The sequence below is a fragment of the Cydia splendana genome, chromosome 25 (assembly GCF_910591565.1).
Source record: "Cydia splendana chromosome 25, ilCydSple1.2, whole genome shotgun sequence".
Classification (NCBI taxonomy): Eukaryota; Metazoa; Arthropoda; class Insecta; order Lepidoptera; family Tortricidae; genus Cydia; species Cydia splendana.
In genome coordinates, this window is record NC_085984.1 from 9,267,884 (window position 1) to 9,294,090 (window position 26,207).

General features: G+C 38.7%; 1 protein-coding gene across 1 annotated transcript in view; it reads left to right on the forward strand.

Annotated features, from left to right (window-relative positions):
* Nucleotides 1-304: 304 nt before the first annotated feature.
* LOC134802871 (homeobox protein Hox-D4) overlaps nucleotides 305-26,207 on the forward strand; it is a 40,038-nt gene continuing 14,135 nt past the window's right edge. Inside the window, exons 1-3 of the mRNA XM_063775606.1 lie at nucleotides 305-531; nucleotides 1,548-1,738; nucleotides 6,523-6,711. Of these exons, the coding sequence (XP_063631676.1) occupies nucleotides 305-531; nucleotides 1,548-1,738; nucleotides 6,523-6,711 (607 nt within the window). The remainder of the gene's footprint in view (nucleotides 532-1,547; nucleotides 1,739-6,522; nucleotides 6,712-26,207) is intronic.

The following is a 26,207-nucleotide window of genomic DNA, read 5'->3' on the forward strand; positions in this document are numbered from 1 at the left end:
TACGGTTGGGGTCGAGGTAAATCTCACAACATCTCATCAGAGGAGGGAAATCAATGAATGAATGCCCCTAGACGCACTACCTCTCGACCTCTAAAGGATGACTCACGTTAGACCGGGTTGTGTCCGGCCCGGAGCTTCCGGAGCTTCATTTTCTATGGAAAGCATCACCTGATCACCTGTCATCTGTCATAGAAAACTAAGCGCCGAAAGGTCCAGCCCGGACACGGCCCGGTCTAACATGAGTCATCCTTAAGTCCTCTAACATCCTACCTTGTTCCAGGCAAGCCATGTAAACACCCCCACCATGTCCTCCCAAGTGCTCCCCTACCGCCGCGAGTCCACCGAGGAGCTGAACATCGAAGAAACCAGCCGCTCCAGCAGCCCCAAGAAGTTCTACGAGGACAAGACGACCTTGAACACGAAGAAGAGCTTCTGTATCGATGCGCTGCTGTCGCCGGAGTCAAGTCTGCAGGATAAGATGACGCACCAGAAGTATCTGGCGTTTATTCAGAACAAGAATTATATTACTAGGTAAGGTTCGCCAGCAAACAAGTTTGCTATGATATATGGTTTTCCATCAAAAGGGTCCTGCTTCAAGTGCAATAAGGATGTTTCCATCTGAAATTCCAACAGAAATTCTGATAGAAACGTCCTTTGAATAATTTTACGGTTTAGACTCACTTGTTTTTAGTCACTCGCGCGACATGACAGTACGCGATACACGGCCGTCGTGAACGCTGTTCGCACTGTTAGTGCTTGAGAAAGGAGACCTAGGATCTCCAAAACATGTCGCGCGAGTGACTAAAAACAAGTGAGTCTAAACCGTAAAATTATTCAATGTTAGTATGTCTCACAACAGTTTAAATTCGAGAAACGTCCTTATTGCAGATGTACATAAGGACGGAAAGCCACATATAATTATGTGCTTTTCTACTTTGGAGGTTAATGAAGTTCGGACGTAAACTGTTCGTCTTCATCTTAAGTACAGTACCTCCTTGATGAGTTTTAAGGTCTGTGCACTCCGGATGCATGCGCGTATACGTGGAGATTATTTCATCATTTCTAATAAATTATTAACTTTCAGTTGGTGCTTTGTATACCATTCAACTTCTATTTCAAACTTGCGTAACAACCCGTGGTAGTCTTTCTCTTAACAACTAAAAAAAACAATGCTGACGTTATTTTTCTGCTAAAAGCGTCATATATATATATAAATAGAGTCTGTTCGGAAAGAGAAGAGTCGTGGAATGTATTGGGCCCCATACATTCCACGACTTTTCTCTATCCGTACAGACTCTATACATATATATACCTATGTACATAGTCTGATTTAAGTATTGATATATGATTAATACATACAATCGGCGCCATAAGGCACATAAGTATACATATCATTTAAATTCTATTTCAACAGTGTTTCTTATGATTGTGACATAGTTATTTCGACCAAAATACTTATATAGTAAAAACGAACCCGTAAAATGACATATCAGAAATCAACCCAGAAACTTTTGGAACGCCCCCGTAATAAAATTCCTCTACCACAGGTACCAAGACAACTACGACGCTCAAATAGAACAGAACACGATCAACAAGTTCCCCGAGAGCGGCTCCGGGCAGAGCAGTCCCCGCAGCGGCAGCCCAGGGTCTGATGACGGGAACCGATCAGGGTCCTACAGCCCACCCATCTCACCAGGAGTTGAGGGTGGCAATGAAGAGTACGAGAGTTATAGACCTGGTAAGTTTTACTCAGGACAGCAATACTTGCAGCTGCAGGGTCTGATGATGGAAACCGATCTGGGTCCTAGAGCCCACCCATCTCCCCGGGAGTTGAGGGTGGCAATGAGGAATATGAGAGTTATAGACCTGGTAAGTTTTACTCCGGACAGAGCAGTCCCCGTAGCTGCAGCCCAGGGTCTGATGATGGAAACTGTTCTGGAAGCATACAGGCCATACAGCCCTCTAATATCACCAGGATTTGTAAATTTTAATGCGGATTATGAGAGTTATAGGCCTGTTAAGTAACAGTCCAGGGTCTGATGATAAACACCGATTGTAGAAGGAGAAAAAGTGTATGAGAGACAGAACCCATATAACCATTCCAGTCGCAGAATCACAAAGTGGTAACTAAATGTCAGATGTGTCGTAACAGAGTCCACACAATGTGTCTAGAATTGTTTCGAAACAAAGTGTCGTCGCCGTGTCTACACTTTTCCGTAACAAGGTGTCGACACATTTGTGTGCACTTTGCGTGCGGTTTGCGACTAAATCTGACAGCAAATTTGTGACAGCAAATGTCAATATAAAATACCTCTTGAAAACCAAGGTTTGTCAAACTACTATTAGTGTCTCGTGTGCTCGTAATTCTAGTAAGTCATCATGGGCAATGCAAATGATAATAATCGACCGAAACCATATAAACACCCAACACCCGTCAACCTTTTACAGAAAAGTTTTTAAAGAAATTCAATAAGCTACTTAGGTCAGGCAACGAATGCTCCAAAAGTTGTAGAGGGAAATGCTCATTTTTGACTCCGTAACTCAATGACTAAAACACAATTTTTGACTCCGTAACTCGGTTTGACAAGTTAGGAGGTGAACATATCAATAGTCCCCGGCCGTAGCCCTTGAGCGGGGGGGGAGAGAGGGGGCTTTGAAGGTCCCATTTTCCCGTTTTTCGATTATATCTCGGAAACTATGCATCTCAGCGACATGGCCACTTATACAAAATGAAAGTTAATTTAATTTGTTACAAGTTTATTCCGTCAATTTTTTCGATATGTTGAATAGTTTTTGAGATATCCGCTCTTGAAAGTTTATTTAGGGCTCTCAATTTTATCTTGATATATCTATATCAGTGAAGGTGCTAGGCCGTGTTTGGTATCGTTTTCGTATAAATCTGGGGTGCTGAATCCATTTAAGATATCACATTGACACCATTCCACAAAATAAAAATAAATCTTTTTAGGGTTCCGTACCTCAAAAGGAAAAAACGGAACCCTTATAGGATCACTCGTGCGTCTGTATGTATGTCCGTCTGAATACACAAAATAGTTCTTTACCTATAGATGACAGGAAAACCTATTAGAAATGTGCAGTCAAGCGCGAGTCGGACTTAATGTACGGAACCCTTAATACGCGAGTCCGACTCGCACTTGGCCGGTTTTTTTGAAACTCTTCTTGACGCTTAACCGCTGAACCGATTTCGTTGAAATTTGGTATAGAAATAGTTTGCGTCCCGGAACAGGACATAGGATAGATCTTATAACCAAAATCATCTTTTGAAGGTGTGAAAAGTGGCGTGGAAATTTGTACGGGAAATCAATAACCGCTGAACCGATTTATATGAAATTTGGGATGGTCTACATCTTTGATTTAGTTAAAAATGATGATAAAACATGACTTCAAACCTAAACTTAAACAGTATTAACTTCAAGAAGTCAATTCTGAATTCCCCCCTACACCTCATTTCACACCTTTAAAGGATGATTTTTGAGATAGATAGATAGATAGACTTATTATATCCTGTCTCGGGACTCAAAATATATGTGTACCAAATTTATTAAAACTGTTCAGCAGTTTAAGCGTGAAGAGGAGTTTAAAAGAAAGTATTTTAATAAGTTTATATGTTTTTACTTCGGAATGGTGTCAATGTGATACCTTAACTAAATTTGGTACTGCGAATTTATACGAAAACGATACCAAACATGGCCTCATAGCTTTACTGTTGTAGAAGTCAAAATAAAATTGAGAGCCCTAAATTTTTATTACTTGGCCAAACTTGTGTAGAAGGAAAAGGTAAAATAAAAGTCTTCGGCAGGAATATAAGACACAAATATATATTTTTTTTGCGTTACTATTTCATTCATCAAATATAAACATACCTTGATTATACTATTCTAGTGAGATCCTCATAGATAAACAAAAACATTTACTTAAAAAATTACAAGGTCGAAATGTCACGGAACTTGTGAGAGTAATATGTGAAAAATAAAAACTTTTATGACAAAAAAAATCTGGACACAATTTAAGAATCACCCAATTGCGTCGAGGAATCATCTGTATTTGTGCTTGTTTCATTACCTCCTCGCTTCTTTCCTTTGTATTCTGTAGCAATTTGTTAGATCTGAAAATAAAGATAACTTGCGTCGTCACGGATGTCGATTTATAGGTTTTAGGGAGTGCAGAATTCGAAAACGATGATCATTTTATAATCCAAGATGGCGGCTACGTATTTTGTCATAAAAGTGGAATCCAAAATAGTCATCATTTTCGAAATCTGCGCCCCCTAAAACCTATAAAACGATATCCATGACGACTTTTATGACATAGTGCATTGCCGCCATTTTGAAATTGAAAATGTTATCATTTTCGAAATCTGCGCCCCCTAAAACCTATAAAACGACATCCATGACGACTTTTATGACATAGTGCATGGCCGCCATCTTGGAATCCAAAATAGTCATCATTTTCGAAATCTGCGCCCCCTAAAACCTATAAAACGATATCCATGACGACTTTTATGACATAGTGCATTGCCGCCATTTTGGATTCCAAAATGGCCATCATTTTCGAAAGCGGGGCCCCCTAAAACCTATAAAACGACATACATGACGAATTTTATGACATGGTGCATGGCCGCCATCTTGGAATCCAAAATGGTCATCATTTTCGAAATCTGCGCCCCCTAAAACCTATAAAACGACACCCATGACGACTTTTATGACATAGTGCATGGCCGCCATTTTGGATTTCAAAATGGTCATCATTTTCTAAATCGGGGCCCCCTAAAACCTATAAAACGACATCCATGACGACTTTTATGACATAGTGCATGGCCGCCATCTTGGAATCCAAAATGGTCATCATTTTCGAAATCTGCGCCCCCTAAAACCTATAAAACGACACCCATGACGACTTTTATGGCATAGTGCATGGCCGCCATTTTGGATTCCAAAATGGTCATCATTTTCAAAATTGAGGCCCCCTAAAACGTATAAAACGACACCCATGACGACTTTTATGACACAGTGCATGGCCGCCATTTCGGATTCCAAAATGGTCATTATTTTCGAAATCGGCACTCCCTAAAACCTATATATCGACACCCATCTCGACTTTTATGACAAAGTGTTTTGCTACCATCTGCATGCAAGACATTTCTATTATTTTTACGTACAAAAATGGCCCCCTGTCAACTTTCAATCGAGATTTAATCGATAATTTATTCGATTAATATTCAGATTAATTCAATTTCAATCTATGTTAGGTCGACTAAACTAATCGCGATTAAAATTTGAGAATTAACTTTTTTTATTCCATTAATTAGTCGAATAAACAGTTAATCGATTAATGCCCATCTCTGACCACGGCATTTTTACACTTTGAGAATATCTGAAAACAAATCAACACAAGGAGCCATTTTGCAAATCCAGTAACATACCAGTAACTTTGTTATTACTTTTGACAGCGCGTGTCATGTGTCAACACAGAGTCGACACAAAGTCGAAACATTGCAACTACTTTGTGACTGCAATATTTCTCCGCCTTAAACCATATTTATACATCATAATTAACAAGTTTCGTAATATGTAAAGCGTTATTTCTTTTATTTAAGTATAGTATACGCATCGAAGTACTAAAAATGCTTCAAATAATATAGTTATGAACACAGGCACTGAGAAGTAAACAATTTCATTTCCGGCTAAACTAAAACAATGTGGTGGCGCGTTGATTATATTACACTTAGTTTATCAAATCACTCGAGCAGTTTAATTCCCCATAATAATTTAAGTCCTATTGTAATATAAATGCAAACAATATATAATTACGTCTTGTAATCCGTTTTAGAGATGGCGTATTAATGTCACTTATTTTTATTTAAGTATTTTTCCATCTGACAGTTTCCATTTGACAGGAACAAAATGAACGAATGAACGAATGATTTTGGCATAAAGTAGTCGCAAACCCGAAACAATGTGTGCACACGGCGACCACACTTTATGTCACTTTGTGTCATGTGTCGACCCTTCCCCATTTCTGGTAACTGTGTCGACACGGCGACGACTCTGCGACTGGAATTGTGACCGAAACAGACGGTGTCGACACAAGATGTGTCAACACCGCGTCGTAACGGCGACTGGAAATGGTTGTATGGGAAGCTTCTACTACCTGGAAATTCTTTACATTGCTTACGAATTAATGTAATAATTTCACGTCCCGTGTTAATATTGAAACTTTTTATATGTTATTATTAAGTACTTATAAACAATCATTTTCAGCTCTTTCAGCGAACATATGCTACTTACCATTAAACCATGATACTTTATAAGGATGACTCATGTTAGACCGGACCATGTCCGACCCGGAACTTCCGGCGCTTACTTTTCTATGACAGGACAGGCGATCACGTGATGCATTCCATAGAAAACGATGCGCCGGAAGCTCTGGGTCGGACACGGCCCGGTCTAACGTGAGTCATCTTTTAAGGACAAGGTGCTACAAAATCCCCTCCTTTTCCAGGAATAGTCCCGAAGCCAGGACTCCTGCCACAGCCGCCTGTGATGGCGCAGTCCCCCCTCTTCAACTACCAGATGCCAGGCCCCCTGCCCTCAGCCTTCCACCACCCTGGAGACAGGGTCCTGCATCACATGCAGCTGGAGTGGCTGGCCAGGACTGGGATGTTCTACCATCGGATACCAGAGCTTGGAGGTAAGTGGGTAGTTATATATACATAGATACCCTCCTCCAATTGAGGGGGGATTTAAATCTTCTCGAGGCAGTGATGTAGGGTTACGGCTCGGCCACAACATTACGCGACTGGCGACGAGAGCGACAACCATAGGTGGGAACGAAAGGTCCGTGGAGACCGCATGAAAATCCGTTCAGTAGTTTTTGAGTTTATCGCGAACACCAACACACTAACACACAAACAGACAGACGCGGCGGGGGACTTTGTTTTATAAGGTGTAGTGATATTTGGAATATTTAAAATCATCTAATATCTGTTTGTACAGTCGCCATAAGATAGGAGCGGCCGAGGTTTTCAAAAATATCTGAACACGCACTCTAGCCTTGATAATAGAGACGTGTTCAAATATTTGTGAGCACATCTATATATCAAACGGCAAATGTACACCCAGCAATTTACTAATACCTTTAAACGAGTAATTCTTGTAGATATATTTATTTATTTATCTATATATTTCGGGAACTCGGAAACGGCTCTAATGATTTAGATGAAATTTGCTATATGGGGGTTTTCGGGGGCGATAAATCGATCTAGCTAGGTCTTATCTCTGAGAAAACGCGCATTTTTGAGTTTTTAGGGTAAAACGGGACCCTATTACTAAGACTCCGCTGTCCGTCCGTCCGTCCATCCGTCCGTCCATCCGTCCGTCCGTCCGTCTGTCACCAGGCTGTATCTAACGAACCGACCTTATTTCTGTTGCCGCTATAACAACAAATACTAAAAAGTACGGAACCCTCGGTTGGCGAGTCCGACTCGCACTTGACCGGTTTTTTATATGTTTTCCGAGCAAACCTCGGTCACCCAGACATTTTACTTAAAGCGACAGCAATTCATTTAATTAAAAGTTTTAATTACATTACATTTCAATGCGTTTCTCGCTATCAATACGGTATGCATTTAACGTCACCCGATCATCAATAATGCATTCCTCACCCTCGCCACTGCATAATAGGGGAGGTGGCAAACAACCAAACAGGTGACATGTGGCTAAGTCCCCTCGCAAACATTACACACGTAAACCGTTTTAGTCTTTATTTCGTTGACACAAGGGTCATTTTTGCTTGTGCTTGGAAAAGGGACCAGCATATGCGACAGGTTGGAAGTTGGATTATCCTGGTGTTGATGTGGTGACGTTTTTTACGATGTCAGATGTGCGGGAAACGTGATTAGGGATTTTTTGACAGTTCGTCAAAGTTGTGACTGGGCAAAAAATATTTTTTATTTCTCATGCTCTGACAGTGGGTACCTAGTAGTTGTTCTAAAAAGTGTGCAGAAAACGATTCGTTTCTGCTCTTAAGCACTGGACTTTCTAAGTTTTTTTCTTTACGATAAGTAACATAATGGGTTTAAATGGATTTCTTGTACAATTTCCATTCGGATAATTAACTCCCATTTGCCGTATTTTTTTAAAAATGCACATATATTTTACTTTCCTCGTATTCGAAATGAAAAGTAGAGTATTTAACTCGGGTCACAGAATAAATAATAGTACTAGGTACAGAAGACTCACTCTCTAACAAAACGCGTCTGTTACGATCAGCACAGATATGGCCGCTAGGTGGCGACAGCGCCACGCGCGGCTTATGGCTTTCCTCAAAATTGGGGCGGAACGGATGTACTTTTAGCTACCTGTAGCAAAGCGACGAAATCGTGGAGTGAGCCACGCCTGCTCGGGTGAAAAGGCACCATTTCATCCCTTGGTTAATAATCTACTATAGACTAACAGATTACTCTGCAATAGCATTATTTTTTTCTCTATGGCAATAGCAATGCCATCGTTAATATTTTATGAGAATATTTTTACACATTTTATTATATTGTATTGTATTTTTTTTTTGGGTTTCTTGCATGCCAAATAAAGAATTTATTTATTATTTATTAATATGACACTCCCTCACTTTGTTCTGGTTCTATTCAGTGCAAACTAAGCTTACACGAACTTTTCGGTACTGGCCCATAATGCCAAAAAATTTGACGCTAAATTGCCTAATTGTCCGTCGTCATGCACTTGCTTATCAATCGTCCCCTCGACTTCAATCGAACCCTGACTTGTCGGCTGGTATAGTGTGGAGAAGGACTTTTTTCAACGGTGAGCCAAACGTGAGAATGCAAGCTTAGCTGATAATCTCTGTGAATAGATAATAGTTACGAGCTATAAAGTAATTTATTAGTTAATATTACATTAATAATGGCCTAATTTTTAATCGTCATACACTTGCTTATCAACTGTCCCCTCGGTTAGCGAGATGGCACCGCTGTGCATACAGTGTGTCAACCCTGGTCGGCTGCAATTATTTATTTATAGTGTGGAGAGTTGGAGACATGGAGAAAGAATCTTTTGGGCCAAAATAAATTAAAGTACATTATTAAGATAAATTTGTACATTATTCTTATTTTCTAAAAATAGTGTGCTGCGTCACACTCAAAAGGACATTCTGATATTAAATCTTCTTCTTCCTTGCGTAATCCCGGCATTTTGCCACGGCTTATGAGAGCCTGGGGTCCGCTTGACAACTAACCCCATGATTTGACGTAGGCACTAGTTTTTACGAAAGCGACTGCCATCTGACCTTCCAACCCAGAGGGGAAACTAGGCTTTATGGGGATTAGTCCGGTTTCCTCACGATGTTTTCCTTCACCGAAAAGCAACTGGCAAATATGAAATAATATTTCGTACATAAGTTCCGAAAAACTCATTGGTACGAACCGGGGTTTGAACCCGCGACCTCCGGATTGAAAGTCGCACGCTCTTACCGCTAGGCCACCAGCGCTCCCATTCTGATATTAAATAGGTACCAAAATTACCTATGCAAAAATAATAATTGAAAACGTACTGTCTTCAATGATTATTGACAATGATACTAAATATTATTGGTCGCAAAATAGGTGTCTAAATATGCCTTACTATAATATACAGTCGACGTCAAAGATATGTTTACACTTTTCGCCTTATTACAAAGGAGTAAGGTGCAAAAGTGTAAACATATCTTTGACGTCGACTGTACAAAATAGGAAACCAGCGCAATCATTCTTCGTCATTATTACAGTGTTGATATGATTACCATTGCTAAATATGTATAAGTTTATAAGAAAAATAACTACTGATATTCTACTATTTTATCCAACATTTACAAAAAGGGACAATAATCTAGGTAAACGACTCGTAATATCTTCAAATTCCCCATTTTTTAGATAAATTATCTTATCTTATAGATATGGAAGCTGACACAGATGTATGATTAATCTTCTTATTTACTATTATTATGTGTCACTCTATGTACTTATGTTTTATCTTTGATAGACTGCGTGTTGCAATAAACTCTATCAAAAGTAGGTAAACTATCGTTTTATGATATTTACGATCCCACACTTTTTAACAAACAAGATTATTGTATCTCGATATACTTAGGTACTCGTATAGTTTTGCAACACTCTTTTTGATTAATTTTCTGTATCCGTTACCCAAGGATTGTCTGAAGGAGATCACTTTTTAGCGATAAGTAAGACCGCCTGTCTATCATTTGTGCTCAAGATGTATCTTTCTGTCGTTTCGTTCTTTTTTGAAAAAGCTCAAAATGGTGGAAATCGGCACATACTGAAGGCCATTGTGAGTTCGCTGTGATTATGACGCAATGAAGTAATCTTCCTCGCGTTATCCCGGCATTTTGCCACGGCTCATGGGAGCCTGAGGTCCGCTTGACAACTAATCCCAAGAATTGGCGTAGGCACTAGTTTTTACGAAAGCGACTGCCATCTGACCTCCCAACCCAGAGGGTAAACTAGGCCTTATTGGGATTAGTCCGGTTTCCTCACGATGTTTTCCTTCACCGAAGAGCGACTGGTAAATATCAAATGATATTTCGTACATAAGTTCCGAAAAACTCATTGGTCAATGACGCAACGAAGTATTTTTCTTATTTTTACATTTTTAGGGTTCCGTACCCAAAGGGTAAAAACGGGACCCTATTAGTAAGACTCCGCTGTCCGTCCGTCCGTCCGTCTGTCACCAGGCTGTATCTCATGAACCGTGATAGCTAATAGGCAGTTGAAATTTTCACAAATGATGTATTTCTGTTGCCGTTATAACAACAAATACTAAAAAGTACGGAACCCTCGGTGGGCGAGTACGACTCGCACTTGTCCGGTTTTTAAACTTATCATGAGGTCTACACTCTACAACTCTCAGAGCCACCAGTATTAATTAATTAATTAATTCATTCACCTGTCTTCCCGTTAGCCTCTTTAAGTGGTGTATAAAAACTTTAAAAAGTCCGCTGCCATACCGTGTACCATTTGGCAAAGCAAATTGACGATAGTTAAATATAATCGTAGCAATAAAAATAGTGTTATTTAAACCAAGGGGTGCGGGTCTCTGAATAAAGTGGCCATTTCAATACCTATAACCAATCAAAGTTACACGCTTAAAAGGTTTTTGAATGTTATACAACAGATACCTACCTACTTTAGATAAATAAATATTATAGGACATTTTTTTTACACGAATTGACTAAGCCCCACGGTAAGCTGAAGAAGGCTTGTGTTGTGGGTAATCAGACAACGATATATATATAATATATAAATACTTAAATACATAGAAAACAACCATGATTCAGGAACAAATATCTGTATCATCATACAAATAAATGCCCTTACCAGGATTCGAACCCGGGACCATCGGCTTCATAGGCAGGGTCACTACCCAGCTACCCACTAGGTCAGACCGGTCGTACAACTTATGAAGGTATACCTACAGGGTGGCTAAAAAAATAACTGCATTCCTGTTGCCAGGGAGGTTTTGGGATTATACTGAGCAATTTTTACTATTACACGAAATCTCGAAAAAAAATTTGGCTGTTTCATACATTTTGGCTAGTCCATTTTCTATGGGAGGGTAAAATTTTTGTTCGCGATTTTGGGGTTGGTCCCATAGTAAAAGTTGGTCAGTATAATCCCAAAACCTCCCTGGCAACGGGAATGCAGTTATTTTTTAGCCACCGTGTATAATTTCTACCCAAAAAATTTAGAGTTATCGGGGAATTGTACTGGATATAATATAACTGTGCCGGGAAGGGAATCTACATTAAAATCGTTAAATTCGTCATAATGAGGTTCAATATTTCGAAATATGGAGGTTTTTGAATTTGATGGACAGGGAATGGTATTTTCTTTCGTATTAACGACGTTCCAACTTTTAACCTGCAAACTAAGAATGGGAGACCGAGCTTTGCTCGGAAAACATATAAAAACTCAAAAATGCGCGTTGTCCCAGAGATAACACCTAGCCAGATCGATTTCTCGACCCCGAAAACTCCATATAGCAAATTTCATCGAAATCGTGAGAGCAGTTTCCGAGATCCCTGAAATATATAAATAAATATACAAGAATTGCTTAACGGTATAAGATACTATCGGATTTGGAGTCAAAAATAATGGTCACACAGAAAGAAGTGACACCCTAGGCGTGAATATTATTATCGGTGTATCCCTCCCGCGGTCTAAAAGATTAGGCCATAAACGATGGCATTACGGCCATCTGTCACAATTTGGCTTATTTGTATAATTATAATAATAGTATGGGTGGTTGGAAAGTAATCCTTTGCTGAGTTAAATGGTTTGGCGGAACGGATGTACAGACAGATAGACAAAGAGATAGCCGTTAGGTGTCAGACCGAAGTTTCGGTTTCGCCGGGTTATGGTATAAAAATCATGTTTCGGCCAAAAGCTGTCGAAACTTTCGGCCGCGCTAAAACTTACAGCATTTGTACTTTCGGCTAGTTTCTTAGGGCCACTTGCACCATTCACTAACGCGGGGTTAACCGGTTAAACCTGGAGCTACGAGCGCGTCTGATAATGTCATATACGGCCCCGACACTATCATGAATAGTGACATTACTTTGAAGGAATGACGTTTTTAGTGATAGTGTAGGGATTGTAATGAAGGAATGACGGCAAGTAATGAAGTTTATTTTAATAATTTCCGTCAGTATTGGAGTTATGTCAAAGTATTATTATTCCGAGTTATTATTTTTCTAAACTTCGAGTCGTAATTAGATTCCAAAAAAAGTAAGACAATGTTGCCACTGCAATAATTTGTTTGTAAAATAGTAAATTTCTTTTATAAATAAACACGCTAAGATAATTTATTTATTGGTAATTTTACTCCTACGATTTAAAAAAGTACTTTTATTTACAAGACATAAATACAAGACGCGCTAGTAAAAATTTGGAACATTGTTTTACTTTTTTTGGAATCTAATTATGATTTTCAGTTTATGTAGTTAGTTAAAAGGTGCATTGGGGTAAGTTCAAAGCGGGGTAATTTTGAAAATGGGAAATATCTACTTAACTAGAAGCACTTTCTACTGCGGCAGTATTAGTAAGCAAGATACCTTGGTATAAGCGGTGCCGCGGTATGCGGTATACTTATAAAGTGCTTTGGTTTTATTGAAATTTGCAGTCTTCAAAATTACCCCGCCTAAACTATAAAAGATGACTCACGTTAGACCAGACCGTGTCCGGGCCGGAGCCACCGGAACTTACTTTCTATGACGTGACAGGCGATCACGTGATGGTTTCCGTAGAAAACGATGCGCCGGAAGCTCCGGCCCGGACACGGCCTGATCTAGAAACGTGAGTTAATAATTACCCTTAAGTCGACAAATATATTTTTATGTAAGTACTTATGCAGATTAACTACTATTTCAGCCAATAAGCAAATGATGTGTCCGTAACATCAGCAGTAATTTTATTTTTCTCATTTTAGTTCATTAAAACCCATTTCTGTATTGTATGTGTCACCGCCTAAACACATAAAGAGCACATAAGTCACTAATTATGAATTAACTTGCGAACCCGAGTCTGCTGCAAATCTGATTTAAAAATCAACCGTGAGGGCGCTTAGAGGACGAGGCGGGGCGCGACTGAAAGAGGTCGAGGCACTTCGAAAATTATACCTCATAACTAAAGACATCAACGCGTACTGTTAACTCCTACTAATTAAGTACAATACCTTTAAACGAGAAATTCTTGTATATATGTATATTTATATATTTTGGGGATTTCGGAAATGGCTCTAACGATTTCGATGAAATTTGCTATATGGGGGTTTTCGCGGGCAAAAAATCGATCTAGCTCTAGGTCTTATCTCTGGGAAAACACACGGTATTGAGTTTTTATGTTTTCCGAGCGAAGCTCGGTCTCCCTCTCTCTGGCCTCTCTCCCTCTCTCAAGAAAACCCTTGTCTCCGTTGTAGTTTTTGTTTTTCAGTTTTTAGGAGTTTTAGGCGAACAGTCATAATCAGAAATTAGACTCCATTTGATTCCGTTCCTCAGAAAACAGGGAATAGACAAGCTTTATTTTTCTGAACAGTCGCACAAAAGGCGGATCCAGGGGGACCCCCCTCCCCCTGGTCATGTGACCCCCCCCCCCCCTGGGACTGGGCCCTGAGCTGGGATAGATATTTATATATAAACAGTAGATATTTTTCTAAACTGGCGACCCCTCCCCCCTGCTGACTTTATGGTCGGGTGACTGCCAGATGAATCAGGTGAATGTGACAAACCTAAGCTTAAACCCGATAAAATGTAGTTAATTCTATGAACCTGCTGCCTTCGTCATTTCATCAACCTGCCATCCTCCTGGATCAAATCCTGGCCATCAGCCCCAACTTATGTCTATACTCCCAGACATAAAGGTAGGTACAATTGTCAACTTAAATAATAAAAATAATAAAAAATAAACAATAAAATGAAGATCGGACTACCGCCGGATTGGACATCCACAGTTACAATATAATCGTTCCCCGCCGGCAGTGGCGCCGCGCCCTCGGGGCCTTAAGCCAATTACCGGCAGCCAATTTGTTCGCACAAACAAAGGGACTCGCCGTAGGGACGAGACACCCACGTATCGATACAAATATCGATGTAAATATAGTTTGTTAGGCTCACTTGCACCATTCCACTAAGCCGGTGTTAACCGGTTAAACCTGGAGTTACCATGGTTACCAGTACAATTTGACACTGGGTTGACGCTTAAACCGCATAACCCCGGGTTAGTGGAATGGTGCAAGTGGGCCTTAGTGTCCGAGACGTAAATTCTAAAGTGGTATTTTCTTATAGTTCGTTTTTTTAGCATTAGAAAAAGATTAAGTACGCCTCTTGACGTGTCTTTTCATTCAAAAATCAGTAACTATTACTGATTTTATGCAAGCAGAAGAATGTAAATAATTGTATCATTATCTTCCTTGCGTTGTCCCGGCATTTTGCCACGGCTCATGGGAGCCTGGGGTCCGCTTGGCAACTAATCCCAAGAATTGGCGTAGGCCATAGGCGTACCCACGGTGGGGCAAGGTGGGACAGTTGCCCCACCCTGGTCTCTGACCATAAGCTAAGAATTTCTGTTTCAACCGTACCTGTTACAACGTACCCAGCCGCCCCTACACCTGCCCCATCCTTTAAAAAATGCTGCGTACGCCCATGGCGTAGGCACTAGTTTTTACGAAACCGACTACCATCTGACCTTACGACAATGACGAGGGTAAACTAGGCCTTATTAGGATTAGTCCGGTTTCCTTACGATGTTTTCCTTCACCGAAAAGCAACTGGTAACTAATCAAAGGATATTTCGTACATAAGTTCCCAAAAACTCATTGGTACGAGCCGGGGTTTGAACCCGTGACCTCCGCATTGAAAGTCGCACGGTCTTACTGCTAGGCCACCAGCGCACGAGTAGCTGTTTGACTGTTTAGTATAAACTGTTTCATTATCGACGTACTTACATCCCTAGGGCAGTAAAAGCAAAAAGGGAGCGTTTTCAGCAAGAATCCGTCTAATTGGTGGAGCCGTCGAGCCGAATAACAAATTAGAGGTTGCGTTACTTTCACGAAACGTTCATACAGTCGGACCTACTGGGTGCCTAGCCAACATGCCAATCGTTCACGCTCCGTAGCGAACTAAACCGACGTCACTGTCGCATTAATATGGAAGAGTGATAGAGAGACACAAAGCGTTTCGTTATCGTAGCGCAAGCGATTGTTGGCTAGGCACCCAGATGTGCTGTTGGATAGTTTCCAAAATTGTTAAATTTCCACATTGAAACATTTCGGATTTTTTTTTGACAGTTTTCTTAATATCTTATGAAATTTTCCTAAAAGACGTTAAATTAACTACAATCACTTAACTAAAGTAATCGTATTATCTTCAAAATATTCTGCATTAGCTTTGATAAACAAATGCAAACGTTTGTTTAAATTCCCACAATAAATATGCCACAGTAAAAAAAATTGTCAACGTATTTATGTGCCACAGGGCCCACAGGGGCCCCAGGCCACCTGTATACTGGTATAGGGCTCTATTGTTTCCCAAAAAGTTTTAAGTCATAATGTATTGTTTGTCCGCATTTTCGTTAGTCATAATTTGTTTGGTTCAGAAACGCGTAACTTTTCAGGATTGCCATAAAACAAACCTAACCTAACCTAAACTAAGTATCTATAGGATAACCTTACGAAAGACCTGAAAAGTTAACGGTTTCAGTTTTATGACTAATGATAATATGACAAACAATACATTATGATTTAAAACTTTATGTCAAACAAAGGGACCCCGCTGGAATAACCTACTTGCTTACTCAAATGCCTGTAGGTATAGGAACAACCTACTTTCTTACTCTGTAGGTACCTACACGCTACAATTTAATCAAAACAGTTTCCCTCTAACAAATGTTACAAACTTTTTATCAAAACACTTACGAAAACATCATAAGCGCCACAATTACTATACCAACATAAGACATTATGACTTGAATTATCGTTCAAAATGTCTTAAGCGCCATAGTTTGTGTATACACATAAGACGTTATTATGAAGTTGAGTGGGCGTGGTCTAGCGCGCAGGCGTGGTGTAAAACACTGCCTTTTTTAGCGATCTTTGCTTCTGAGTTGAGTGTTGCTTGTATTAAAGATGTAGTAAATAATTGTTTTCCTTCGTATTTTCTCGGAAACGTTCGTATTCGTCATGCTACTTCAATCAATGTCAGTACTTTTTGTGCAGAGACTGACTGAAATAGCAAGACACGTTCGTTCGTTTCGGTGAAAATACGATGGAAAATAATTATGCACTACATCTGTACTACCTATTTATCACAGAAGGCAAATCTACTACCCAATATACCTAACTGTCATATTAGTAAACAAGTGCGAGTCGGACTCGCACACGAAGGGTTCCGTACCATTATCTATAAAAACGGTCACCCATCCAAGTACTGACCCCGCCCGACGTTGCTTAACTTCGGTCAAAAATTACGTTTGTTGTATGGGAGCCCCACTTAAATCTTTATTCTATCCTGTTTTTAGTATTTGTTGTTATAGCGGCAATAGAAATACATCATCTGTGAAAATTTCAGCTGTCTAGCTATCACAGATCACGAGATACAGCCTGGTGACAGACGGACGGACGGACGGACAGCGGAGTCTTAGTAATAGGCTCCCGTTTTACCCTTTGGGTACGGAACCCTAAAAACAGATAAATAGGTAATAGATACGGGTGCGGGTGGGGCCAAAAATTTTAAGTTTTTTTTTTTAAAGAATGATCGATCGATATATATATAGATCGGTAAGATGTTTATTTACTGCTATAATTTAAAATCAGTTATTTACATACAAGATATATACAGTGGTACTACTAAACGAAATTATATTAAAATTATATTTATTGCTATAACAATAGATAATATTATAATATAACTAGATGAAAACCCGGCTTCGCTCGGGTAAAATAAATAATAATAATAGATACTCATTTTGAATTGAGTAATTATTTACTTTTAGACTTCAAACCTTCATCATGGCGGTTACATACCAATCTCATCTCAGAAAACTTTAAATCCATAACATACAGTTATAACTCTAAAAACTTACTATTTCGATATATCTAAAAACAAATATGTAATTAAAAAACCTAACCTAACCCACTTTTCTGGTAACAGTTGGGTTCTGTAAGGGTCGCAGTTCTAACCTAACCTAACCCACTTCTGGTTGCAGTTTGGTTCTATAAGGATTACAGCTCTAACCTGACCCACTGTTCTGATCGCAGATCGGTTCTGTAAAAGCCGCATTTATAACCTAACCCACTTTCCAATCTCAAAAGAGGGAACCCTTTTGTACCTACCCTTCATGGCACTAAAATAAAAGTACATATGGAAATTATGACTACGATTTCATTCTTTAATATTAAAGCCTGTCCGTTAAATATTAAATTCGATTACAAAAAAAAAATAAACAAAAACTGGATAAGTGCGAGTCGGACTCGCCCACCGAGGAGGGTTCCGTACTTTTTAGTATACGGCAACAGAAATACATCATCTGTGAAAATTTCAACAGTCTAGCTATCACGGTTCATAAGATACAGCCTGGTGACAGACAGACAGATGGACAGTGGAGTAAACTGAAATAAAGGTTCCGTCACACAGGCGCGTTTTCCAGGCGGGGCGTGAGCGTTTTATATGAAAAAGCGGCGCGCCCCGCTCATGCGCCGCCCGCAAAACGCGCCTGTGTGACGGAGCCTTAAATGTCATATACTAAGAAAACCGGCTAAGTGCGAGTCGGACTCGCGCACGAAGGGTTCCATCCTTTTTAGTATTTGTTCTTATAGCGGCAACAGAAATACATCATCTGTGAAAATTTCAACTGCCTAGCTACCTATCACGGTTCATGGGATACAGCCTGGTGACAGACAGACAGACGGACAGTGAAGTAAACTGAATAAATGTCATATACCTACTAAGAAAAACCGGCCAAGTGCGAGTTGGACTCGCGCACGCAAGGTTCCGTACCATTACGCACAAAACGGCAAAAAAATCACGTTTATTGCATGAGAGCCCCACTTTATTTATTTTATTCTGTTTTTAGTATTTGTTGTTATAGCGGCAACAGAAATACAATATCTGTGGCAATTTCAACCGTCTAGCTATCACGTTTCATGAGATACAACCTGATGACATACAGACGGACAGAGGAGTCTTAGTAATAGGGTCCCGTTTTTACCCTTCGGGTATGGAACCCTAATAAGAGTGTATAGATTTGTAACCCGTCAGCAATGTAAGTCCCTTGGAGATGCAGAGATCTAGTCTAAAGTCCCACTTACCATCGGCACTGACAGCCTTGTATGCTTGTTTGCCACCAACATGGCATTTTAAAACATATGAATAAAAACTTACTCATTTCATTTGTCATATCCAGTCTAGCATTGGCCAGCGGCATAGGTCGAATTTTTCCAAGTATATGCACTACTTACTGAAGGCTTATGGTGCCCCCTGGCCATCCCTGAGCCTAAATTAAATATTTTCTGAAAATAATTTGTTTTGTGTTAATAGGACAGTGAAGTCTTAGTCCCGTCCCATTGCCCTCCCCGTCCCGTCTCCCGGGGGGTCCCGTATTTACCTTTTGTGTACAGAACTCTAAAAATCAACCTTGTTTACTATGTACTAAGCTTCACTATGACTCTGAAATTTTAGCAGTATATTGTTTTAGTTGTCACCTGACTATTTATTAAAGTCAAACTCTGAAGTTGTTATTTACACTTTTATTTGAATAAGCATAAAATATATCTTATTATATATACTATCTATGTATAATATCTTATTATCTTTTAACCTTATATTCAACTTACATTGTCTCCGGAGATCACTTATTAATAAATTAGCTTCATTCAATTCACTTTCCGATTCACTGATACGCCTCAAGTTTGATTCTTTGAAGCTAGTCTAAAGCACACATATCAAATATGTCCACCATACACTGTAGTTGTTCACACTGTTTTACACTGTCCATATAATCAGAGTGGAGTCAGCCGGTTCTTTAACTCGAGACTTTCTTTGAATTACTTTTGTGACTTCTTCTCACTTCACTTTCATCTCGCTCACTTATTAGTTTGTCATGCAAACTCCTTCAAGGTTGCTTTCCGTCCAGGTGGCTAGCAGTGCCATGTTTGAAGCCTTTCTGAAATTAAATACAACTTAGTAGACATATTCAATATAAAATGTTTGTCCGGTCTGGCCTAGTGCGTGGTGACCTTGCCTATGAAGCCAATGGTCTTGGGTTTGAATCATGGTAAGTGCATTTAATTGTATGATGAGCCCAGATATTTGTTCCCGAGTCATGGATGTTTTCTATGTATTTAAGTAGGTACTTCCAAAGAGACTGAGATTTGTGTAAGAATGTCCCTATAATATTTATTTTTATTTATTTGTCAAATATATTTAAAGTGTTGACACTACATACATAATACTGATTATAAGGTAATGTATGTAGGTGTAAACTATCTCATACGTTAAGTAAAGAGAAATTGGACGTTGCTCACGACGCTATAAGTTATGAACTTTGTAACATGTAATGCTAATGTGTCTCACATATGCAATACAATGAGAACTATTGTCTTATAAACTAACAAAATAATAAAACAAATACTTACTCGCCCAGGTTAAATCCAAATTTTAACATCCGTTAAACTTGTAACTTCGGTTTCTACAAAGGCTGGTAAGTACAAAACGTAATGTAAATCACTGTTTATCGTTATTTATACAATTTTTACACTTCAAACTACACATTTCAGGGTGATTTCAGGCCTAACTGATTTTATTTAGTTTAGATTTCAACATTTCAACACTCAATTATTCAACACAATGTAATGACGTTGACGTGACAGAAGACCGTTCGGAAACTCAAACTCCTCTTTAGAGCGCTTCAATGTCACAATAAATGGGATGGGTGCAAGATGAGATTGACGCCAATTTCTTTTCGGTCGATTTGATCATCCCGTCGACGCCTAAAAGCGTAATTAGAAAGAATGACAGAGATCATTTGCGAACTTCGGTGTTCGCGGTTACAATCCAGCTAACAACATGCAACATATTCTGAACGTAACCACAGCTGTCAAATGTCAACCAACAAATTGAGCCTTTAGTATTGTTTGTCGAAATTTTTTCACTTTTAAATGCAAAATACGCGACAATACGAATTTTGCGGATATATGTTGTCGATTCAAAAGTGTTATTTTTTTACGCTCTTTTGTTTGAGCATAATTTAATTTGTTTCTACCGTCAAAGCCGCTCGCGTTTATATATAAAGATGGCATAAAAAAATAAACAAGGAGACAAAATAATTTAACATCACGTAATAAAAATACAATTAGAGTATTTTTCTTTTTACACATGGTTTACAAAATGTAATAAAAAAATTAAAATTACAATAATTTAACTTTAAACAAAACGTAACAAAAGTTTGTTACAATTATGCAACCAAAAGCCGCAGTGAAAATGTTTGTTAATAAATTTTTAGGCCATCCTGTAGATTAAAAGATATAGGTAGAAGATTGACGTTTAAAATAACACTTGCAAAGTAATATCAAAATCGGTGACAACTTAGCTTGGTCAAACTCTAGAGACTTAGTACGGAACCCGAAAATTGACCATTTTATTTCAGACAAACTTTCAACATTGTTAAATTTTTTTGTCATTTTTGTTTATTTTATTTTTACTTTATTATAGGTAATATTCTCGTAAAAATACCTTCTACTGTCATAACGTAGCAAAAAAAATAGTAAATAGAAGAAAATGCTATTTAGCATCAATCAAAATGATTTTATTACTTCACGATCGATTAATAAATATTTTCAATCAATTTGCTAACGATAATTGCCATCCTAATTGATCCTAACTTCGCCACCTGCCCATATGGCACTTAGCGAAGTGGCCCTAATAACCCTAATTGCCCAAACACCCATAAAATTGCACCCTATTCTTAACTACAACATACTGCACAAATGTCACTTAGAGCCCTCTTAACACAAACTACTACAAACTAAATTAGACTCTATTGCCTCAAAATAAAGCTCAATTTTATTTGGAGCGCGTTGAAGGTTAATTCAATTTTATAAATGAGGCATTAAGCTGATTTGAATTCTGCGCTAATAGTTTTTAGGTTGAAAATTCAATGTGCGTTCTAAGTAATATTTAAGGGGTGCATTTATTTAATATTTATTAGTATAATTAATTTAATGTTTAAATTAGGGATGCAAGCGAAGTTATTTATTGTTGTTTATAGTGAGCTAATTTGTTGGTACGGCTTAGTGAGGGGTGACAGGTTCAATTTGTGTTGTTTAATTTTGTTGTTAATTTTATTGTTGAAATTATGGATGAGATTAAGAGTTCAATTGAAATAAATGATCGTCGATTAAAAAGGTCTATTTTCAAAATAATTTTATTTTATTTTTATTTCATGAGGCCTAATACTGTTCTAAATATTTTATTTATACTTGTAATATATTGCGAATTTTAAAGATCATTATTTTTATAATTTTCTTAGAGATTTTTATAATTAATATTTTGCAAATTTTCTAAAAAAATAAGTTTAAATATTTATTATTTGGAGCACACACCTCAATGACAGAGCAAATAAGGTAATAAATAAAAATAACAGCAATAGACAATATTTTTTTATATTCTTAATTATTTTGATAATAGTTTCCGAGATCATTATACAGGGTGATTCAGGAGACGTGAGCAGGACTAACACTGCGCATATCGTTTATTATAAGCAACTGTTTCGTATCAGTATTAGTGAGGTTAACGATAGTTTTATAGTCGTGTTGAAAAAAAAAGTTATTAATTGTTTTACGACATTCACGGTTACCCTAAAATTAGAATACTAAACTACCGATATTCTGTGTCAAATTGAATGCCATCACGGTCTGGTTACTTTTGAAAACTCGTATGTCACTCAAGTTTGACAGTTTATTTTCTCCGTAATTAAAATACCATTACGGTTAAAGAGGTTTTATGTTTATTAATTAGGTCCTGTAGGGTGACCATGATTGTTGAGAATTAAATTTGCCCTCACCAAAAAGTTAAAAAATAGGAAAAAGTGTGGTTGTTTCTCCTAAATACGACGGTGATAGATCAATTATCAGTTACTGAGTGTGCAGGATTAGTCCTGCTCACGTCTCATGAATCATCCTGTATAGCGATGTGACAGACAGACAGGCATATACGCTATAACCGCTCCTTTTTACCTTTTTTGATACGAATACGTAAAAAGATGACAATAGGTAATAAAAACCGGACAAGTGCGAGTCGGACTCGCCCACCGAGGGTTCCGTACTTTTTAGTATTTGTTGTTATAGCGGCAACAGAAATACATCTGTGAAAATTTCAACTGCCTAGCTATCACGCTTCATGAGATACAGCCTGGTGACAGACAGACGGACAGCGGCGTCTTAGTAATGGGGTCCCGTTTTACCCTTTGGGTACGGAACCCTAAAAAAACCTGAAAAAAAAGAATAATTCACACCCCCCACTTATCAAGAGCACCATCAGTCACCCCTAAATCGCGACAGTTGTAAAACATGTCGCGCTTTACTTTCATCACCCTCGTGATGGGGTAAATACCCCGCCGGGGTAATCTTACCCCATTTGCGATGACACTTGCCATAAATATGTGGTTGGACGATTTAGTTTAGGGTTCTGTAGACGGATGGTGACGGTTTTGGGTGAATATGGTGTGATTTTACACACTTTTATTTAAAGTCAGTGTATTTGGTTAGAAACCAAAATTCTCAAATTTATTCTACATGTACGCCTTAAAGCAGCGGTCGGCAACCAGCGGCCCGCGGGCCGCATACGGCCCGCGAGCCTCCCTGGCTATTTTGTATGTAATATAATATTAACAAACGACAATATCTGATAAAGTCATAGATATTAACAAAGTGCGGCCCGCGTCAACTTCGGTAACTACTATTTGGCCCATGGCTGCTAAAAGATTGCCGACCGTTGCCTTAAAGGGATCTTTGACAAGTCAATACAACATTTATAGTGAAATCATTGTGTGACATGAAAAATACATAGCACCATTCATAAATACAACGGCCAACATTACATGCACCATTAAGGTACCTACTTGATGAGCGTTTCTTTTATTTTTTTCCATTTTTATATATTGTGATTTTTTTTGCCACTTTTGTGTTATTTCTACTTAGATTCACGAGCTCTTTTGATCCTAATGGGATAAAAAATGTCCCAGAGTTTTTTTCCTATTGTGTTACCATTACCCCATACACTTTGTATGGCGGTAACAGAAAGAAAAATTTGATGTATGGAAATTTTAGGACACTTTTTTTCTCCTATATGGATGAAAAGGGCTCGCGATCCCGACTAGAAATAACACAAAAGTGCCAAAAAGGTCACTTCTGGTGCAGTCTAAATCTGCACGTCACCTTAATGTTTGCTCCTTGAAGCAATGCGTTCAATCCAATGTCACCCTGTATATAACTAAGGGATTATAGTGTCTGTCTGCCTTACCTTGCTTCATCTACAAAGTAATCACAGACAATCGACTATTCTGTAACACATTTCTACGATATCAGCACATGCGCGTTGTCACGAACAAACAGGACAATGACGTTAAGTCGCCCGGCTGAGCGCAAGACGGCAATCAGGGTAATTCGATTCGGGCCCGCCTTGCCCCACCCTCCCCGGAGGGCAACAATATACACGATGTATATATACAATGATATCGTTTTACAATAACCCCTACTAATATTAATATTATACTAGCGACCCGCCCCGGCTTTGCACGGGTTAACAGATTATACCTAAACCTTCCTCACGAACCACTTATTGATATATGAAACCAGCATGAAAATCCGTTCGGTAGTTTTTGAGTTTATCGCGAACATACAAACACACAAACAGACGCGGCGGAGGACTTTGTTTTATGAGGTGTAGTGATAAATGTGAAAGTTCCGTTCTATTCTGTCTGTCTGTTCCCTCTTCACGCTAAACCTGCTGAACAGACTTCAATAAAATTTAGTATGGAGATTAATATATATAAATCTAATGCTTTCTACATGGATGTAAGTAAAAAGAGGTAGATATGGTACCAGGCGCACGATTGTGAGCCATCAAATATAGGTTCCGGAACCTATATTTAGTTAGTCGTATGGGTGACGCCAACCTGTCAAGTTGTCAAAATCGTTGGATCAAATTTTAGTTTTGTCAACTATGAACGTCACACGTCTACATAAATAAAAGGTCATTGGCTTTCTATGCATCTCATTCGTACTGATATATTATTGTATTGCGAACGAGATGTTAGAAAGTAAAGTACGAAGACGATAGCGTATATATGTCAGGGACTCGTGGTACGGGTACCTAGTGCGACATAAAATAGTAGAAATTAAAACTAAAAAAAATCCATAATACTAAATTGTTGCATGTCAAAAATGTGACAGTTACGTAGGAAGTGGCGCCCTCAATAATTTACTACAATTTCTTGTCGGACTATACATTACTGCTATTGCTATGTCTCAAATATTAGGTACCTAATACCTATGGGGCTGTCCATAAATTACGTCATCGATTTTTGACGATTTTTGACCCCCCCCCCCTATAATCATCCAAAAATCATGCTTCAAATGACCCCATTTCCTCCTACTTCATGCTACCGTCATCCGATGTCCAGACCCCCCCCCCCCCTAATTTGAAATGACGTAATTTATGAATAGCCCCTATGTCATGAACCTGCAAAAATACACCCTCTGGCTGTAGATACAAAGCGACGGGAATCGAACCCTGAACAAAACGCAGTCGGTCAAACAGACTTCCGTAAGTCACGGCCCCCCTTGTTATTTATATACGCTGCCGAGAAATTCAACTTGGTAGTTGCTCTACTATTTTTTTTATTATCATTATTAGCTATTATATCTATAGATTTTAAGATATTTCAAATTTATAGCTAGTGTAGGTTAGGTTAGAGGGCGCTAATGCATAATTGTAGTTTTGCTACTTAGGTATTTAATTTATACCCATTTTAATCTAGGGCGAATGCCATAAAAATTACATATATAACAAAACCAGGGATGTAACGGATGTGGTTTTATCGGAACCGAAAACGGAAACAGATGTTTTCAATTTAGTTTAACGGAACCGAAAACGGAAACGGAACCGGAACCAGAATCGGAGCCTGAGTGATAGGTGGACGAGATGTTAAGGGTAGATCTATTAAAAACAAAAGTTCCAAATATTAATCAGCCTTTATTATGCGAGATGTTAAGGGTAGATCTATTAAAAACAAAAGTTCCAAATATTAATCAGCCTTTATTATGCCAGGCTTTTATTTTGGATTGGAATTGCACCACTTTTGATTTTTTAGCAAAGTCTCTTTAAGGGTCTGTGATTTATCTAAGGCCTTCGACTGTGTTTGTCATGAAACATTAATCAGGAAACTTCATTATTACGGAGTTAGAGGATCGGCACTGAATTTACTTAAGTCCTACTTAAATGGTAGAATACAAAGGGTCGATGTGAATGGACAGCGATCACCTGGGTCATTGGTCTCTATGGGTGTACCACAGGGGTCAATATTGGGGCCTTTCCTGTTCCTTATCTACATAAATGACTTGCCATTCCTT